This window comes from Hippocampus guttulatus, chromosome 4, assembly GCF_054856545.1.
Source record: "Hippocampus guttulatus isolate MCC_2025c chromosome 4, RoL_Hgut_1.0, whole genome shotgun sequence".
Classification (NCBI taxonomy): Eukaryota; Metazoa; Chordata; class Actinopteri; order Syngnathiformes; family Syngnathidae; genus Hippocampus; species Hippocampus guttulatus.
Genome location: NC_141264.1, coordinates 5,147,196 through 5,167,270, shown reverse-complemented (window position 1 = coordinate 5,167,270; position 20,075 = coordinate 5,147,196). Strand labels below are relative to the sequence as shown.

General features: G+C 40.2%; 1 protein-coding gene across 2 annotated transcripts; it reads left to right on the top strand.

The window, feature by feature from the left end:
• The first annotated feature begins 534 nt into the window (after window positions 1–534).
• Window positions 535–19,210, top strand: kiaa0513 (KIAA0513 ortholog). 2 transcript variants are annotated; one of them, XM_086109483.1, is made up of 13 exons: window positions 535–2,352; window positions 6,222–6,744; window positions 7,204–7,303; window positions 7,538–7,611; window positions 8,982–9,052; window positions 9,221–9,428; window positions 9,516–9,556; window positions 9,685–9,757; window positions 10,609–10,686; window positions 10,909–10,938; window positions 14,007–14,087; window positions 14,865–14,959; window positions 15,823–19,210. In XM_086109483.1, exons 2-13 carry the CDS (start codon window positions 6,389–6,391, stop codon window positions 15,870–15,872), a joined length of 1,257 nt encoding a protein of 418 aa, XP_085965609.1. In that variant the 5' UTR covers window positions 535–2,352; window positions 6,222–6,388; the 3' UTR covers window positions 15,873–19,210. The 2 variants fall into 2 exon arrangements, with proteins under 2 accessions (XP_085965609.1, XP_085965610.1); XM_086109484.1 differs by lacking the exon at window positions 10,909–10,938 and having other exon boundaries at window positions 1,102–2,352.
• The last annotated feature ends 865 nt before the right edge of the window (window positions 19,211–20,075 follow it).

Genomic DNA, 20,075 nt, shown 5'->3' with positions numbered 1-20,075 from the left:
TCATCCCCCAACATAAGAACTAAAACCCTTCATTGACATCAGTACTTATGCAACGCCCTTACGAGTAACATAGTGATTTCTAATATGCCCATTTCTACCTCTAAATCATGCGGTCAGCTAGGTGGCAATGCTGAAAATGCATCTTCATATAAATTATGTGGGCGGCCCGGTAGTCCAGTGGTTGGCACGTCGGCTTCACAGTGCAGAGGTACCGGGTTCGATTCCAGCTCCGGCCTCCCTGTGTGGAGTTTGCATGTTCTCCCCGGGCCTGCGTGGGTTTTCTCCGGGTGCTCCGGTTTCCTCCCACATTCCAAAAACATGCATGGCAGGCTGTTTGGACGTTCTAAATTGTCCCTGGGTGTGAGTGTGGGCATGGATGGTTGTTCGTCTCTGTGTGCCCTGCGATTGGCTGGCAACTGATTCAGGGTGTCCCCCGCCTACTGCCCGAAGACGGCTGGGATAGGCTCCAGCACCCCCCGCGACCCTAGTGAGGATCAAGCGGTTCGGAAAATGGATGGATGGATATAAATTATGTGGGACCCATCCATAGTCGAAACAGGGTGTTCTGATTCATATTACGTTCATGCAAGAACAGTTAACCGCATTCATGCATCCATTTTCATCAATGTCAAAGATTCTGCCATCTTGTCCTCGACTGTCCTTTGCTGGCACCTGACGTTGATGTCAAAGTATCCACGGACTCACATTACGAACATCTTATGTACCAACACACAAAACAGGTGAGCCATGAGGTTCGCAATGCAAGCCTAAGGGCACTTTGATGCATGTGACATTTAAAATACAAGCACTTTGACATCGATTTCAGTCGACAGCAGAGGGCGGTAGAATGTCAAGATGGCTGCTTCCTAATATGGAAGAAAAAAGGTGGATTAATCTACTTAATTATTATTTCATACAATATTAATCAGAATACCACGAGTACACTCGTAAGGGCACATAGAATATAGTATTGGAAAGAAAATTATTGTCTTGTGTCAGAGGGGTAATATCATGGTGCTCGGCCCTGGTGCAAAAACAAAAAAAAAGAAATTGTTCCCAGACCCCTGCCCTAAACACAGGCGCTTGGCCTCACACACATACACAGCCACTCGGGAGAACTGCAGTTGTCACCATGTATTGTTGCTGTATTTGGTAGTTTTAATATTGTGATTAACAATATCACGAACAAAAATTGTCTATTTTATTATATTCTGTTTTACAGCCTCGAATACTGTTTGAATATATGCAAAAAGCTCATCACGCCCGAACAAAAAACAAGCAAACAAAAAAAAATTAAACAGCAATAGATTGCCATCGATGTAAATCCCACTAATTCCCCTTCACAACAAAAAGAAGCTGGACCCACCCATGAGAAACTCATCTTACGGGCCTTGCACTCAGCAAAGTCACTTCGGTCTAGAGTGCACAAGCAAGTTGCTGTTAAATAGCTTCAAATACCGTGCCACTATCTCAAAATATAAATACAGTATTTTATAGATATATTTTATAGATATATATTTCTAGAGACTTCATTTAATGATATAATGTAATGATAATGATGATAAGACGACAAAAGTAAATAACTTAAACTGGCAAAGTCATTGTTTCCTAATGTGCGTGTATTTATTCACTGAGTACATGCTGTTACTTTACTGCAGTGACTTTACTTTACGAAGTCACTAGGCGGGATGCGAAAAGCAGAAAAGTCTAAATTCAAAACAATAAATAAATGCATACATACTACATACACGCACACACTCTCTCTCTCTCTCTCTCTCACACGCACGCACTCACACACGCGTACGCGAACGTACGCGCACACACGCACACGCACGGTTTCGGCAAACATCTGCACGGTGCATTGGCAGTTACAGGAGAGCACCAGAGAAAACGAGGTCACTCAAGGGAACTTTTTGCTGATGAAAATAAGAAAACGTGAGCATAGATTTCATTCAAGGGGGTCGCAAATAAGCGTAGGAACACAGAACTGGCACTTACGCTGTAATGACCAAACTGACCTGGCAGAAGGTTCACATAATGATAATTTAGCGTTTTTTCGCAAATTTTCGCCCAATCTTTTTTTCCGTCGTACCGTACTATAACAAATGTTTTACTAGTCACGATAATAATAATATATATCAAAGAGTTATCAACACCTGAAGGAGCTGGATCCACATGGCGCTGGTGATTGGCTGCACTGCCTTCAACGTCATTTGGGTTCTCCTCGCGTCATTCCGTTCTTGCGCATGCTCACTTCTGCAAGACGAGAGTCACCACCAGCGAAAGCAAAAGCGACAACACTAGACAGCAGAGAGAAGCAGCTCATCTTCCTGTCGGCAAACCTCCTCTCCTGTACGTACACCTCTACTTTATGTTTCGTGACATTCATAAATACATTGTAAATGCCTCAGACTTTGTCAGTGTTTAATGTGTGAACGCAACGATTGTCTGTTTGGTTATTTGAACGGTGTCAGAGTTCTCTGTCCTGTCCTGTGCTTTCTGTCAGCGCTTTATTTTTGGGAACCGTTATGGATGCTTGACCATAATAATTTCGCGAGTGTTTGGCCTCTCAACGAAACCGATTTCTTACCGTATTTCGTAAAACATGGCCACGCATCGACGCTTATCACATTGCAGCGTGCAGCGTTCAGGAAACGTCAGCCAGCCAGCCTTTTGCTGTTTATTCAGTGCTGCTTCCTTCCTTAACAACTCTGCGTGCACCTCTCAGGTTCAAATTACAAGTCTGCGGTGATGAGCAAGAATGATCCTTTTATTTAACATTGCGCAATAAAGCAGACTTAAGACCATAGAATGGAAAAATAAGTTATTGCCACTGTTTGAAGATGTTCGTGCTTCATATTTTAATACTGTCCTACTGTTCGATTAGATGAAAACACAAATGTCCCCCCCCCCCCCCCCGCTGTTTTATTTCTGTCTGGGAAGCCTTTTTCTTGTGTGACTTTTCTAAATAGAGGTCTTGTTTAAGCTACAGTGTACTTCGATGCGGTGATTGACAGTCAGCCTATCTTCTGTGTCGTTCTATTCCTCTCACTGTCTCCCCTGCAGACGCAGGAAGCAAGTCATGTATCTGTCATATTGTGGTGGGTGATACGCACGGTTGGGAGGGGTTTTAATTCAAGTAGCTATCTTAATATTACTCTATGTATATATGGCTGGCTGCACGATAAATAAAAATACATCGTCATCAAGATAATGGCCCGTTCAATATGCGTTTTGCAAAGACGTGCGACAGACATACATACGGATAGATAGATAGATAGATATCGTCGCGTGCATAGAATGAATGAATGCACCATGTTGCTTGAGTAGCAATATGTCGCATATGTGATTCAGGACTCCCTGCGTGTGCTTCAAGCCTTTTCATGACACCCCAGTTAGAGTTCACTGTAAAACTAAAAGCATTATAGACATTGTACATTTAAATACAAGACGTGCTTGGTTCATTAAAAAGAAAGAAAGAATGAAGACAATGAAGACATTGCCAGTGCTAATTCGAAAGTCACTGAAAATCCCGTTGACATGCAAGCGGAAATTTGCATCCGCTTCCCAGAGTGGTATTCCTTCAAATAACGAATATTCATGCACACACTAACAAATGTTGGAGGAACACATAAATACAATTAGTATAACAATACTCAAGTGCACATATTCTTCTCAATGTCAAAAACAAGTTCAATTAATAGAGCTCTTTCGCAACTTTCTTCTACTCTTATGTCATTTTAAGTGTGTGTTCTATGCATGCACATAGTGCGCTGAAGAAGCCAATAAGGAACAGCTTGTATTTTCATCCATTCATCATCTGAACCACTTATCCTCATGAGGGTTGCGGGCATGCTGAAGCCTATTCCAGCCCTCTTTGGGCAGTTGGCGGGATAGAGCCTGAGCTGGCTGCTGGCCACTCGCAGGGCACACATATTTTGTATTTCTTGTTTTTGATTGCAGTTATTTTAGGTATGCCTCCCATTGATTGGATGCAAGACTCCAATTCCTTTTTCATATGGTGATTTAAGCAACACACCGCGGAACTAAAATTTAGACAAAAAACACAAAAGCCAGCATTGCTTAGCATCAAAGCTAATCACAATATAGGCCATGTATGCCGGTGTGCATTATGTACATATATTTATCTGTCAGGGATGAAATGTTTGTTTTGTTGTACTGTAGAAAAAAAAGGAAAACAATAAAAAAAAGCTATTCGCGGCAGGCAATGCAAAATAGTACTGACCACTATGGCCTAATTTCAACCAACGGTAGTCTTCTCCCAGAGAGAAACCCGTACAGTCAAAAATGTGATGCTTCGACAAACTTCTCTTTCAAACTTTGTATATTCACTGTCCTTTGGCAAAACAGAAGAATGACCAGGGAAAAAGGAACCAACACGCATAGCCAATGCCACGATGATAAGTGCTTCTCAGTCTATACATGAGGCTTATGGAGATGCTCTAACACGCAACTTCTGGTTTAACTTTTTTTTTTTTTGAGCCAACACACATATTTATGGCTCAAAATACAATACCCAGTGTCCCAGGTTAGTTTGCATGTGTCTACTGAGTGTATGTTTGCTGTCTCGTTGTAAATAAACCAGACGTTACTACATGAAATGACACATCAAGTAAAATATTCTCTCCTTATCGGTCTGTGGTGGTACTCATTGGCTAACCTCACTCTCACCTCCCGTATCTTGTCAGCTACTTCTGCTTGTCATACATTTATTGCAGCATTTGATGCTGTGAAATTGTCACAGTGCTTCTTTGAGAGATGGGAGAGCCACTCCTAACCATATTTAATTTTCTTCAAACCCACGCTTGTAACCATAACATACGTATACACAGGACATTTAGATATAGTAGTAATCCTTACAATGACTGTATATAAAATGTATTCTTATCTTTTTTTGATTTCTTCATAAAACACATATGTAGAAAAAACAATAACAGGAATAAAAGACATAAAAATGCACTAAAACATAGAAATCCGGTGGAATAATAACATGAAAAATATCTGGCAGTCCAACCAAGGAATGTACACTGCTGTATTTTACATGGCATTGTAGTGTAATGCACAATAACACTGCTTTATTATGGAAAATAAAACAATCACGATTGATTTTGGTTGATATTGAAATCCTGTTTCATAAACACCATTATTCATTGTTGTAACTGAAACAACCACAAAATAAATAACAGCTCACCTGGGGGTAGCAGAGGCAGACATACTTAAGTCATTTGATTCCCCTCTTGTGCATTACTGGAACAATGCAAGTCATCAGATTTAATGTCCGAGTCAATTTAAAGCACATTGCAGACTTTATGTTGAAGAAAAGTTGGAGCCAACATTCCTGTCTAATTGCAATCACTGCTGCTATTTATAAGCCATGAAAGAGGTGTGAGTACGCTCACACGTGCTCTACACCTCTCACCGTGGGCAACTCCAGGGTGGAGGAGAGTCCAACCCCTCTTGAGAGAGAGCTGGTACCAGAGCCCAGGCTGTGTGTGGAGGCAAGTCCGACTATATCCAGTCGGAACTTCTCTGCTTCACACAGCACCTTGGGCTCCTTTCCTGCAAGAAAGGTGACATTCAATGTCCCTAGAGCTAGCTTTTGTAGGTCCCACGCTCCCCCCGCCTTTGGCTGCCGCGCAGCTCGCATTGCACCTGACCCCTTAGGCCCCTCCCATAGGTGGTGAGCCCATGGGAAGGGGGGCCCATGTTGCCTCTTCGGGCTAAGCCTGGCCGGGCCCCATGTGTGTTGGCCCGGCCACGAGGCGCGCCAGCGAGCCCCACCTCCAGGCCTGGCTCCAGATTGGGGCCCCGGTGACCCGCGTCCGGGGCAAGGGAAACTCAGTTCCATATATTTTTGTCATCATAAGGGGCTTTTGGAGCCGTGCTTTGTCTGGTCCGTCACCTAGGACCTGTTTACCATGGGTGACCCTACCAGGGGCATACACAAAAGATTGTGTGGCAAAATACATTTAATTCATGATGCTGCCACAAGACTTTTTTTTCTCCAAATTGCATCAGTTGCTAATTACCAATCCAAATCCTTGTTGTTTATGGCAGTGAGTGCCGCTTTACATTTGCCAAACCAAATTGTGGTAACTCGTCGTTGCTGAAGACCTGAGCACCCCAAACGCAATCTTTTCACAGAAAGCAAAGCACAATCATGTCATACAGTTGCCATGTTTTCTTTCTTTTGTTTACAGATGCAGAGTGTTGGTGATGTCCAAATTAGCAGAGATTTCAGTTCAACGCAATCAAGACAAATTAAACCTCATGCGGCCTCACTTGCAGCCACAGTTCTGTTCCCGCAGAGCACTTAGTAGCTCAGTCTGAAACCTAAAAGGCACGAACCAGCGTCGAGTCGATTGCAATGGACAACCTCATAGACTTTGATCTGCCATCTGAGGCGACAACTCTTCATGAGGCGCGAGACAATCTTCAGGGCCATTCAGACGTACTCTCCCCACAGCACCTGTCCTCCTCATTATCTGAGCCAATTACACCCACCAAGACCAGTTCACATCACCATCATGACGACGAAGAAGAAAACGAAAGTGATGCCACAGGATCTGCCGACAGTGAGAATGACATGGATCCCCCCTCCACTATGTGGGAACTGAGGCGGTCGTCATCCTCATCTGTTCACAGTAGTGAAGACGCTGATGCCGAGGCCTTAGAGAGAAGGGAGTTTATGAAGATTTATGTGGAGAAAGTGTTTCATGGAAGGTAAGGCACGTGTTCGTACCTCGGCCAAGCGTGAATCAAATTGAGTCTGGTAGATACTTGAGTCGTTCATTTGTTTGTTTGAGGAATGACACCAAACATAGCCAATCCATTTGGAGTGCCACAAAGAACATTGAAATGCTGTTCTGACTTAAGGTGCAGAGAGCATCTTATTTTGTTTATTGTGACATCCATTCTGCATTGAGCCAAGTGGGACAGTAATTCCAGCAGATGGAGCTGTGTCACAATTTTGTGTAGTTCACATTCTGATCTAAAGGTACCTTAATTTGGACATTTTTGTAGATTTTTACATCCCTGTTCTAGTAGTTTTGAGATCATTTGTGTCTCTTGTGTCATCACGTTTTTTCTGTGGCATTCATCAACCGTTGTACATGTTTTTCCAACTATAGGCTTTTGGTTTTAATGTTGCCTTCATTTGATTTTTGCACACTCTTTTCTCAGGCAGGACTTGGATCAAGAAGAGAAAGCTCGTTTTGGAGAGCTCTGCACTGGCGAGAATGGCAAAGGCAGGGAATGGTTTGCGAAATACGTCAGTGCACAGGTGAACAGGAAGAATTTCTGAATCTAGAACGACATGGTTTTGCTAGACTATATTTACGAGATACCAAGTGACAGAAGTGTGACCCCCCCCCCCCCCCCCCATGTAATCATTTACTGTATATTGTGTGTTCTTGACTGACAAATTGTCCCTCTCGATTGAAAATCATAATACCTGAATACTGTATAGGAAATGCAGAAAATAGGTTTCATTTTAAATTCTCTCCTCTCTATTCAGCGCTGCCACTCTAAATGTGTGGCCGAAGCTACTTTCTATCGACTGGTGCAGTCATTTGCAGTCGCGCTATTTGAGTAAGTGAGTTTTGGAGATCGTTTGAGTGTAAAAAAAAAAAAAAAAAGATATCCATAAGTGGGGATGCACGATAGCTGTTATTTTCTACCAATACAACAATCGATAACTTTTTGCTTCACCAAACTGAATATTTTAAAAGGTAGCTTTTTTGTGTGTGTGCTACAAATACAGTAATCCCTCGTTTATCGCGGTTAATGGGGACCAAAACCACCCGCGATAAACGAAAATCCGCGAAGTAGCGACCAATAAACAAAAATAAAAAATGTTTATGTCCGCAAAAAGTCCGCAAACGGTCCGCGAGAAGCTGCAAAACAACAGCGTGTCAGATAGAGCAACATATACAGCACTGTACTCCATGTATATGAATTTATTTATTTATGTTTTTGGTGTTTGAAAAAATCCGTGATGCACTGAAGCCGCGATAAACGAACCACGAAATAGCGAGAGATCACTGTATATTTGTTGTTGTATCTTAAAAGAATGAAACATTTCAATCCCACTTCTTACTCATGTAGCGGGGCGAGAGGATGACATAAAATATTGGCCAATGACAACGTAGAGCATGTTTTACTACGGTACTTTCTGAACTCTTGTCCCTGAAATTGTGAGGCGATGAGGGATCTCAAAAGCATTGATTCGTGTTCGTACCTCTTAATAACATCACGTTGGTCATGTTTCATTATCACCCCCACTAGTGTTTTATATATATTTAATATGAATGCTTCAAACAATAAATCACTCATAAAATTATTTATTACTTAGCAACGATAGTTCGAAACTTATACATACACACGCTTACACATATCTTTAAAGGTAGCACCTGAAACATTTTAGTGCTACTGGCCATTTTCATGTGAAGACGTTTTCAAGGACCCAAATAAAAAAACAAACGATGAAAACTATCACACATTGTAGCTGCATTTCACTGAGCCATGGCCATTTGTATGCAGTAGGACACAGTGCAGTGTCATAGCCATCCATCTATCTATTTTCAAAACCATGTTTTTGCACCAGAATCACATGCTTGCAATAAAGTTGTTGTTAGTTGTTGTCTGTGCCTATTTGACAAAATAATCTGGCAATAAAAGTTCACTTGAAGCCGCTGCGAGATTCTGAGTAAGTAGTCAGGTTTCAATGAGTAATAAAATGCAACAGTCCACAGTCAATGTATTTCAAACGGCTCTTTTTGTCAGTCAGTTTTCATTTGGAATCTGATGTCATTCCTTTTTATCGGTCCAATAGGTTATCGTGCATCCCTAGCTAGAACTACTATTTTTAGCATTATAACTGTCAACAAAATAATGAAATTCATGACCGCTGCTGTAGACATCAAGTGCAAGTGTTATGTTTTGGTTCTGATTTTTTTCAGATGTTATCAAGTGGATGACTACAGCCCAGCCAAAAACCTCATGACTATGTGCTTTACGTACTACTATGTTGGTAAATTCATTTTTCTTAGACTTTCATAGACTTCTACTAATATTTAGAAGAATAATATCACATAGAATGGAAGGTCATTTAATTATTTGTAATGTATAACTCGGGGGTTAAGTTACCCGGCAATTGGATGGAAGTGCCTTTCTATTGACTTTTTTTTTTCCTGTATAGGAAAGTCCCAGCTGTCTCCTGCAGAACTGTTTGATCGAGGTGGTCCTCCAGCTGGTCTGGACTCATATTTAAACAAAGCCAACTCCTGGCTCTCTGATAAGAAGGACGCTGCGGAGCGGCTCCTGAAGAACTCATCGAAGACTGATGTCAAAAGCTTTTTTGGAGGCTTAGAAAGTAAACTGAGAAGCACAGTCACTCCAAAGACAGAGTATGCAAATATGTTCTTTTGGATATTCTCATAAACATAATGCTTGTTTGCCATTAAATGCACCCTGTCCTCTTACATTCAATACAGGGATGGTGAAAATCCAGTAGAGCCAAAACCCAAATCAACAGGTAAGGGGCATTAAACTTAAATTGTGTGGGGGGTTTTTTGGGGGGGGGGGGGGGGGGGTTCATGAAAAATTTCTCTTGCACTACTTTCTTTCATATTAACAACATTTAACACGTTATTTTCACCCTAGTTTCAGAGGCTCCAGAGGAAAAGAAGGGAGAAAAAGTTTACTTGTACACCCATCTGAAGCAGCAACCCATCTGGTATTTGTTTTCTCTCTTTGCGCAGTGAAATGGAATTTTTAAAAAAGCAAAAAGAAAAATCACTGTAGTTTCCATCTATATCTCGTATCGACAGTGTTCCCTCGTGACTTTGCAGTTTAGTTACATGTTTTGTGGCTTCACTCTATCGGGGCATTCATTTGTGACCATAACTTAATTCATTGCAGATTTACGTTTCTCTGTTGTGGGGATTCTTGCTATTTTTCTTTCTTCTAAGTCAGACCAGTCAAAAAATTTGATATTATGTTATTTTATTTCTTTTTATATGTTTTTTGGAGGAATGTGTCTTAGAAAAACCAAGACCATGAGCATGAGACAACTTGACGCACCCAAAATCCCCGTTCCGTCATCGCGGGTGCATTTGGAAATACGCTTCGAACACGCTGCTTCCCTCAGACAGTTCAGAAACGCAGAACATTGTTCAAAATGCACCGTTCAGTTATTCAGAGTGCCCCCAAAAACGGAGCCCAGTGCAAGCGTAACATCCCACTGTATTTTAAAAGCAAATACATAAAATAGGTTTCTTTTTTGGGGGGGAGGGGGGATGCGGAGTACGGTACCTTGAGAAACATGCAAACGCCACACGATAAGATATTTGAACCCTGAACCTCTCAAATGTCAGGCAAATCTGCTAACCACAAGCACACTGTTCTGCCAACAGGACAAAATATAAAAATGTATATTTCAAAAAAAATATGCTTCCTTTCTTTCTCAAAGTGCATTACTTTTTGTGCAAAGGCATAAAGAACTTAAATACCATAAGAATTTCTTTAGAAGTAACAAAAGCATATTCTCAATCTTTTTTTCATGTGATGTTGTTTGCTCCATGTCAGGCACACGTTGCGATTTTGGAATGCTGCATTCTTTGACGCAGTTAATTGCGAGAGGAAGAAGAGGTCGCCAACAACAAGGTGAGTCCAAATGTCATCGGAGACTAGATGAACAATTCATTTGATTGTTAACTGTGTTTTCCTCCATTACGTGATATTGAATTGGTTGATAAATTACGAGAAAATGTCCTTTCTTATGTGTGCTTCTGTGTGTCTGGGAAAAGTTTGCTCCTCTTTCTTTGATTCGCCGTCTTCCTGCATGTCGACTTAACCCTTTTCTTCTTGTGCCTTGCTGCCGAGCAGGGGAACGCAAGATGGGGATAAAGATAAGAGGTCGGTCTTCCATTTGTCTGCTGCTCTCAAAAAGGCCCAAAACAAAACAAACAAAAAAAGAACAGCAAGACTTGAGATTTTGCAGGAAAATCTGATGTAATTGTGGCTGTCCTTTATTCGCATGGCTTCATGTGATTTATGAGGTTCTTTGCAATGGAATGTTTTTTGGTTATGTCACATGTTGGTTTGTGATTTTTAGTTTGCTACATTTGAGGTCTGGGGTCCTATTTTCGTGCCCAACGCAAGTGTAGTGTAATCTAACTGTGTGCAAGGGTGGAGTTTTCTTTCTTTTGGTGGTTTTGTAGACGGGCACAGTTAAACATGGGCGTTTGCGCCGTTGTGGGAGTGAATACAGCCGATGTGATTCCCAGCCAATCAAAATGGCTCCTTTCATTTTCTTTAAATTCAGTGCAGGTGAGGTTCACGGTCAGCATTGGCGGAAGCATACTCACTCGCCGGAGTGCATGTGCACAAAATATGTTTATAAGTATTCTCCATCATCTCCGCATTCAGATGATGAAAAGTTGGCCGCTGTAAAGCGAGCACTTGGAGACCGCATTCTGCCCCCAATCGTGTGATTGTGAGTCAAGACTTGAAATAGTGGGTTTCACAACAGTTTGCGAGGCAAAATTGGCATTTTACGGCACATCAAAACATATTTGAGTAGCACGGTGCTACTTATGCCGCACCAGCTAGCTACAAGTCTTGACTTAGTGCCATTTTTCTAATGAATTTCAAGGATTCTGTTTCTCTTTGATTTTTTTAGTTTTTTTTTTTTAGATTTGGTCTGTGGATAAGTACATTTACTCCAAAACTGCGTGTTTTAGTATTTTGTATGTGGATTATTTAAAATTTGATGGGTGGGCGTAAATTCTAAAGTTATTGTGGGAGCAGATTTCGTATCCCTTCATTAGTGTCAGAGTAGAAAAGAGACTATTCTCGTTAGGGAATAGAAAACATGATGCTAAAACTGCTGGTGCTCAAAGGAACGCATCCGGGCGAAAAAAAAAAGCATTCATCCTACGGTTGTGCCATGTTCTTGTGTAATGCATACAAACATTTTCATTTCATTTAGCCTTTTTTTTCCTCTATAAAATATTTTTGGGTTGGAATTTTTACTCATTTGTACTCATCCTACTATCTATTCTTCTGTCTTTATTTGGCATCGGCTTAGCATGTGATGCTGTTGAAAGAACGTCTTGTTTCCCGTTTGCTTTTCAAGTGACGCTTCCATAACTAGCAATTAATGTCATGAATGTGCTGCTGAGACATTGCCTGGAAATACATTTGCTGTATTTCTGGAACAAACAGATCCACTGCTCGCTGTTCATATCCGCGTCACGCCTCACTGCATCATTTTCTCCTTTCCTGTATGCTCTCGTTTTTTGAAACATCCTGCTGCTATTTTGCCATTTTACAGCAACATATTTCGCACAAAAAAAAAACTGAGCACAAGCACCCAAAATGTTTAAATGTATCTTCTTGTGTGTGTTTATTTCACCTTTTCCTGCACCCTGTAACATGATCATGATAAGCTGTCCAATGTAGTAACCGTTGTCCCTGAAAGGGTTAATGTTCTGAAATGCTGACGTGGACATACTCGATTTCTCCACCTGTGGTATCAATGGCAAGGACATACTGTAGTGAACACTACTGACAACAAGTTGGTGCTTGATCCAAGACTGGGCCAGTACGTTTCCTGGTTGACTTGTAATTGCTCTTTAAACAGTCCTCTTCCTCATGCTGTTCGCATTGTGACATCACAAGACCACAACAACATCGAGCTGTTGATGAATAGTACCTCGCCATTGCGACACTTCTCAAACTGGATGTTTTTTTGTTTAATTCTGTTTAATTAACCAGACGGGAAAAAACAAAAACATTGGACTGTTGGTTTTGATACAAGTACGCACAAAAGTAAGATGGGAACATTCCGACAATGGAATTTGAAACAAAAGTAAACCAGTGTGAGAGTCTGTGGACATACTGTACAGAAATGGATACTTCGCAACCGCATAAAGCGTGCAATGATGAAAACAATTTTCACAACCAGTAACAAAACCAGAGCACAATTGCACACACTCTCCAGTTTCTTCAGGTGTTGTGCTGGTGCAGTCATTTAAAAAAAAAAAAAAATCTGATCACCGTAATCTTTCTGTTCTCGGAAGGGAAGCGGCCACTGAGTTTAGGGTTTCAATGTCCGGTTGAAACAGATATACTGAAAATTTCACAGAAAGGACTTTATTCATCAAAGAAATCATTTTGCCATTCAGCCCCTTGTTCGAGCAGTGCCAAAAATGTACTGAAACATTGCGGACTTTGTTGAGAAAGTCCAAGGAAAGTCAGGTGTAAAGGTGAGAGTCCATTATGGTGCAGCCCAATAACGTTTTGTGAGTAGTGTATGTGGAAACATAATCATATAATAATAATAATAATAATAATACATTTCATTTATAAGGGCCTTTCAAAACACTCAAGGACACCTTACAATTAAAACAAGAACAATAAAACCACAGATAAAATTATAAATAATAAAAGGAAAGATGAATTTAAACTGAATATAGCGACTCGAAATAGTTGACGCATATCTCTCAATAATCCATCAGGTTTTTTTTGGGCGGTTTATACACCATACCACCGAAGCAAGTCTTTATGTAATGAGTAGGTACTTACTTTACTGAATGACTCGGTAGTAGTAGCAGTGTAGTGGAAAATGTAGCCACTGAACGGACCGTAACTACATTTAAACCTGCACACATTAATCAGACTCATTTCACAGGAAGTCTGCATTTTTTTATTCATATTGTTAAATGATTACGTTCATGAAAACCCACCGACCCGTGAACAATGTTGATGTGTGTTGAAGCCGCTTAAATCATCGTTTTCGTCATTCCTGATAGCTGATGAACTTGGTCTGTCCATGTATTTTCTTAAAGATAACCCCTTCAAAGTAAAAACTTGCTGATCGTCTTTCTAATCTCGATATAAACTATAATTTCGAACCGGAATAAGAACTTTTTATTTATTTATTTTTTGGTGAATTTAAGGCAAACTTTTTCTGTCAACAGGGAGAAGTGGTGTCACATGACCCAGGAGGAAAGAGACGACACCTCCAAAATGGACGAGAACATTGCCTTTGGCCAACTCGGGTGAGGAAGCTGCCGACGTGCACATTGTTGCAAATCTTATTTGTGTGGCCCTGACCAGAAATGATACTGTCACCTTAAAATGTCAGTTAAAAAAAAAAAGCCTCTGCTAATTTTGTGTTTTGATCACAAAGGTGCGCAGGCATGGGTTTGAGCCCTGCCGCCTTCTGTTTGACACTTTTGAGTGTAACTGAACACCACGGCAAATTAAAAACACAACAAAACTGAGCAGAACAGTAAAATAAAAAAACAAAACAAAGAAGAATAACAAAAAATGATGGCAGTTAAAAAAAATAGAAAATAAAAATAATGAACCACAACAGCAATTCAAGAAACACACCAAAAAACTCTAGCATAGCATCATATAAAAAGCACAACAACAAATAACGAAACACAATTACATTGTTGGGATTAGTTAATTTTTATCCCTCCTCTGTTTGGCATACAGTGGATAGTTTTACCTTGGGAATCCCGAAAGTGTTGGGTGTCGTCCTCAAGAGGAGTCCCCTTGTTTTATGAGATGCAAATAAACTGCCAACACTGCACCCCCAAAAAAACTGCACGCTACGGTTGTGCCATGTTCTTGTGTCACGTTTGCTTGGTCTCACCAATGTTGAGGTCGTTACACTCCTCACTGCGGTCCTCGAGAGCCCCCATCCACACCTGATTCAAACGATCAGCTCATTGGTGAGCTTTGCAGAAGCTTGATAATGATCCAGAGCTACACCTAAAAATAATCATTTATGCTCTTATGTTCGCTTTTATGGATGTGTTTTTCAGGACATTTACTCACAACATGCTGGCATTTGGGCTCAGTAAAAAACTGTGCAATGATTTTCTGAAAAAGCAGGCTGTCATCGGAAACCTGAATAAAGGTAAGACATTCTAAAATATGCAGTATGTATAAGCCATCGGCGTTATTTTAAGTGTGCAATCTATCAAGTTTTCAGGCATCTTACTTTAAAATGTCCTACAGTGAAACTCCTCGACAACGAAACCTACATGGGCGAAAATACCCCCTAGTGTGAAAAAATTTCATGCATGAACGCCATTCCCACTTTTCTGCTCCCCCTACAACGAAAAGTCCCCCTGTTCCGTTATACGAAATGTTTTTCCCTGTGCTTGGTTCGCAACGAGATTCACTACAACAAAAACAAGCCTTCCGTCTAATCCAACCTCAGCATGCCACAGCGACCTCTACTGATTCGTTCGGAAACGGCAACAGCAACCATCACTCTGGTTTACACATGCGCAGTAGTACAGGAAGTATTTGTTTCAGACGCAGCATGAACGTTGAATTGCTAAAATGGCGACAAAAGGGACTTTTGCATACCAAGGAGTTAAGAAAAGAAAAGCTTTAACGCTTGAAGACAGGATAAAGGTAATAAAAATGAAAGATGGAGGAAGCAAAATAAAAGACATTATGCAATAAATGGATTTAAGTTAAAGTAAATGCTGATCGTAAAATTCGCAATTTCTTTCCCTTTTTTTCTTTCTGGGCTGGCTATATGAAGTGTCAAATAAGTGTATGCTCATACTTATGCACTATTGGAATAAAATAAAATAAATTTGTGTGTTCGTGTTTACGTCTGAGATCAAATTTGCTACAGTGAAAAGTCCCCTGTTGTGAAAAATTTCTTACTGCAAACATGATTTCGTTTTAGAGGAGTTTCACTGTATGTTGATTTTTTTTTTTCTTCCCAAGAATACCAAAGTGACACCATTTGAATCTTTTCAGAACAGTACAAGTTGCTAAGTGACCATATTGAGAAAATGGCTACAGAGTGAGGGTCCGGACGACATGCTGAATTTCAAAGCCTCCAGTCTTCGCGTCGCATGAACCTCGCCTAATCACTGTCAAGTGGAATGGCAAAACACATGACTGTATCATAGCTGTAGCAAAGCCTATCCGTCCAGTTTGGGTGTGCTCTTCTAAGCACATCCTCCATCAGCAATAATAAATCAATATTGGCAGCAAAGCAACTATTTGTGAAACCTGTAAGTTCTATCTGCCTCTGTGTTGCAACTGTGCCGCTCTCCATAAGTGTAGTACACAGTGCAATAACTTCTTGTAACTGGTTTAATCTGCTACTAACTATGACTGAGTATCTTTTTCCTCTCATGAGAGCGCATAATACTGTACTTCGTCAGAAACTGCTTTGACAAAAAAAAAAAAAAAAGGAGTAGATCCAAGTGTCTGTGTAGCATTTACAATAACGCAAAGATTGTTCCGGAAAAAACATGCCTTTCACTCCATCTCTGTCTCCATTAAAATAGCATTTCGCTGATGACTGAAAATGACATCGAAGTTGCATGGGGCTCAGGTCATGGCCAATCACAGATCACCTGTTTTCTGACTTTGGCCATGTGATGTCCGCAAGCTGTGCCGTGAGCCCTGAGCAACTGGGTTGTCATTTTCAGTCGACAGCAAGTACTAAAATGGCTGCCCCCTGAAACGGATTAAAATGGGTGGCTTTTGCTCCTTAATTCATATTCTACAAACACAATATTAACCCTTTCATGCACCAACAATGATAGCCTGTAACCTGATAACCTGTTAAGCCGTCCACTGTAGTCACCGCTGTCCCTGAAAGCTTTAATCAGAAAGCCCTGTCAAAGCAAGTCTGCTTTGAACATATCACTGTCAAGACAGTTATTAGCCTTCCCTTTTTATTAAATTACCGGTAGATACGTATATGGATCCATTGCCATGAGACTGTCACCTATCTTAGAGCATAAAGACTCTTCAAATCCATCGTCCAGTTTGTTACATAATGTCCGACTGCATGTGTGCCACATCAGTGACATCTGGGCGTTACGACAATTAGTTTTCAGTTACTTGCGGAATAAAACTCCACTGTCATTGTAGATGATCGTTATGTTGAAGGAGTTTTAGGGTTACACCTATATTTGTTTTCAACATAATCGTATTACTTCATAAATATACAGGTCATGAGTGGAATTGACACAAGCGAATATGTTTAGAATTGATTATTCTAGTGATTATTCCATCAATTAATCAGATGAAATTTTATTTTGCATGAAAGTGTATTGCAAAACCAAGTAGTGATTGATAATAAATTGTTTTTTTTTTAAAAAATATTGTTTAGTGATTGTAAAAAAAACACTAAAGAACACTTAAATATCAGATGAGAAGTATTGATATAGGGCGGCCCGGTAGTCCAGTGGTTAGCACGTCGGCTTCACAGTGCAGAGGTACCGGGTTCAATTCCAGCTCCGGCCTCCCTGTGTGGAGTTTGCATGTTCTCCCCGGGCCTGCGTGGGTTTTCTCCGGGTGCTCCGGTTTCCTCCCACATTCCAAAAACATGCATGGCAGGCTGATTGGACGCTCTAAATTGTCCCTAGGTGTGAGTGTGGGCGTGAATGGTTGTTCGTCTCTGTGTGCCCTGCGATTGGCTGGCAACTGATTCAGGGTGTCCCCCGCCTACTGCCCGGAGACGGCTGGGATAGGCTCCAGCACCCCCCGCGACCCTAGTGAGGATCAAGCGGTTCGGAAAATGGATGGATGGATGGAAGTATTGATATACTCGCCAGCCTTTTTGAAAGTGATTCACTGACTGATTTGGTCATTGTTTGCAAATGTCTTTATTTTGATTAAACAGCAAAGCTGATTGGTCTGCTTTAATGAGGGGCTACAGAAATCTGTGAATATTTACTCTTGCGAGGCTGAAATCTGAAGATTTGGACAGTTTTAAGTGAAACAATAGCCCGAAACAATAACTTGATTATCAAAATAGTTGTTGATTTGATGATTGATTAGTTGTCGATTAAACATGAATTTTGACGGCCCTAGTCTTGAGAGGTAGATCAGGGCTGCCGGTGTCAGTGTAGGTTTGTGATGATGCGGTGTCTTCGCAGGACTATATTCTTGTAAGATTACAACATTTTTTCCTGAAAATGTTTTTGAAAGTCTTTATGCTAAATAAAACCAACAGTCTCAGAAAAGAGTGATTTAAAATAAATGATGTCGTCTAATTCTGCAATTCTATCACCAAAAATGATCACTTAAAAGATTTCCTCATCTATTTAATTGAATATTTCTTACCTTAAATTGGACAAACAAGTCTCGCTCAGGATTGGTTTAGGAAGAGCAACTGATGGCATAATTCTTCACTGGAAGCACAATTTATGCTTTTAAATGCTTGTTTCATTTGAGTGTTGCAAATCTTTTAATGCAGTTAAAATGAAGTCATTCAGCAGATTAGCAAGTCCTACAGTATGCTCTGTGAAGTATTTCTCTATATTTGTACATGTATAAACAATATATGTACTGATGATCCATTAATGTCGATGAACCTGTCGTGTACTGAAAACAACCCAAATCTGTTATACATCCTCATTTCGAACGATTGTGTATTCATGAATAAACCTGTCTTTACGAGATGTTGCACATCCCCTTCAGAATATCCATCAGCTTATTTGCCAAATTGCACTATTTTGTATGATTTTTCAACTGTCACTTACTGTGCTCCAATGTTGGCCACTTTAAGGCTCGAATATCGGTTAGGTAACCTGTTGTTTATTTGTCTTTGTTTGTTTGTTTGTTTTGTTTTTTCCTGGTGTGAGGTTGAACGCACCATGTGGCAGCTTTAGGATTTTTTTTTAACAACACCTATTTTGCTGTTGTACACAAAATGCATGTCAATATCTTGTTTGAAACATTTATCTGTATACCGTAGTCTATCTGTACAGAAAATAATACTCTGCCTTTACTTTTGATACCTGCTTCAGGTATCCAGCCAGTTCCCCCTGGATAATAATGCCTTTGTTCGACTCATAGCAGTGCACCGACATTCCTCACTCGTGAATTGTGAACAAAGGAAGCATGTGCAGGGGTGATTATAATGTGGCACCACTTGTAGCACCACTTAATATTTTGCGGTCAGAGAAATAATTAAGATATCAAAGCAAGTACGCTTATATTTCAACTAGTAGAAATTCATGAACTGGGCACTCATAGCAAAGAACGCACGGTTAATATTTCAATTGACTGACAGTTGCAGCTCTCAGAAATATGTGAATATTGTTTGCTGAATATTTATTTTAAATGCATGGAGAAGTCAATGTTAAATCAAGATGCTGTAATAAATGTATTTTTCTGGTGACATTTTGTGTTTTTCTAGGATATCCATTCAAGTCCCTGAAAAAAAATACAATACGTACACCAAGCTAAAATACAAATGCAACACTTGTTTTTTTTTTTTTTTGTAAGCTGACCATAGATAGCTAGGACATTTACTACATAGAGAAAAGTTCCACTTCTCTCAAATATTGCTCACCTTTGCTGGGATAATCGACCCACCTCACAGGTGTGGTATATGATTAGATAGGATAATTGCACTGGTGTGCCTTAAACTGCAACTTCACAAGGACACTAAAATGCGCAGTTTTATTGCACAATCACAATACAATGCCACAGATGTTCAAATTAGTTTGCAGTTACTGAATATATATGTACATACTATACATATTGCTGGCGTCAGGCAAAAACCTCCGATGTCACAATTTGGTAAATGTCATTTTTGTTCACTTTATACTATATATAATATATATAGTATATATAGAGAGAGAGAAAGAGAGAGAGATACACACACATACTGTATCAGTCCACACGTTTGGCTGTTATTTTTTTTTTTACAAATTATTGACCAGTCTTAAGTGTAGCTGAGAATATAAACGAAATCAAATAAGTGCAAGATGAAAGACAAAATAATTTCAATCCAAACGAGGAACTAGAGAGCAAAAACGACTGACGAGAGACGAGGAGTCTAACTTTTTTTTTTTTTAGAATTCGAAAAATATGTTGTTGGCAGTAAATAAGAAAATGTTCTTCAACTGGTCATTTACAATAGCGATGAGCTATTTTTATGACGCCTTCCAGCCCTCCTCAAATGATGCAACATTATTTATGTAACCAATCATGGCTGTGTGCTGCTCGTTGTACAGAACCTACCAACGAGCAGCACACAG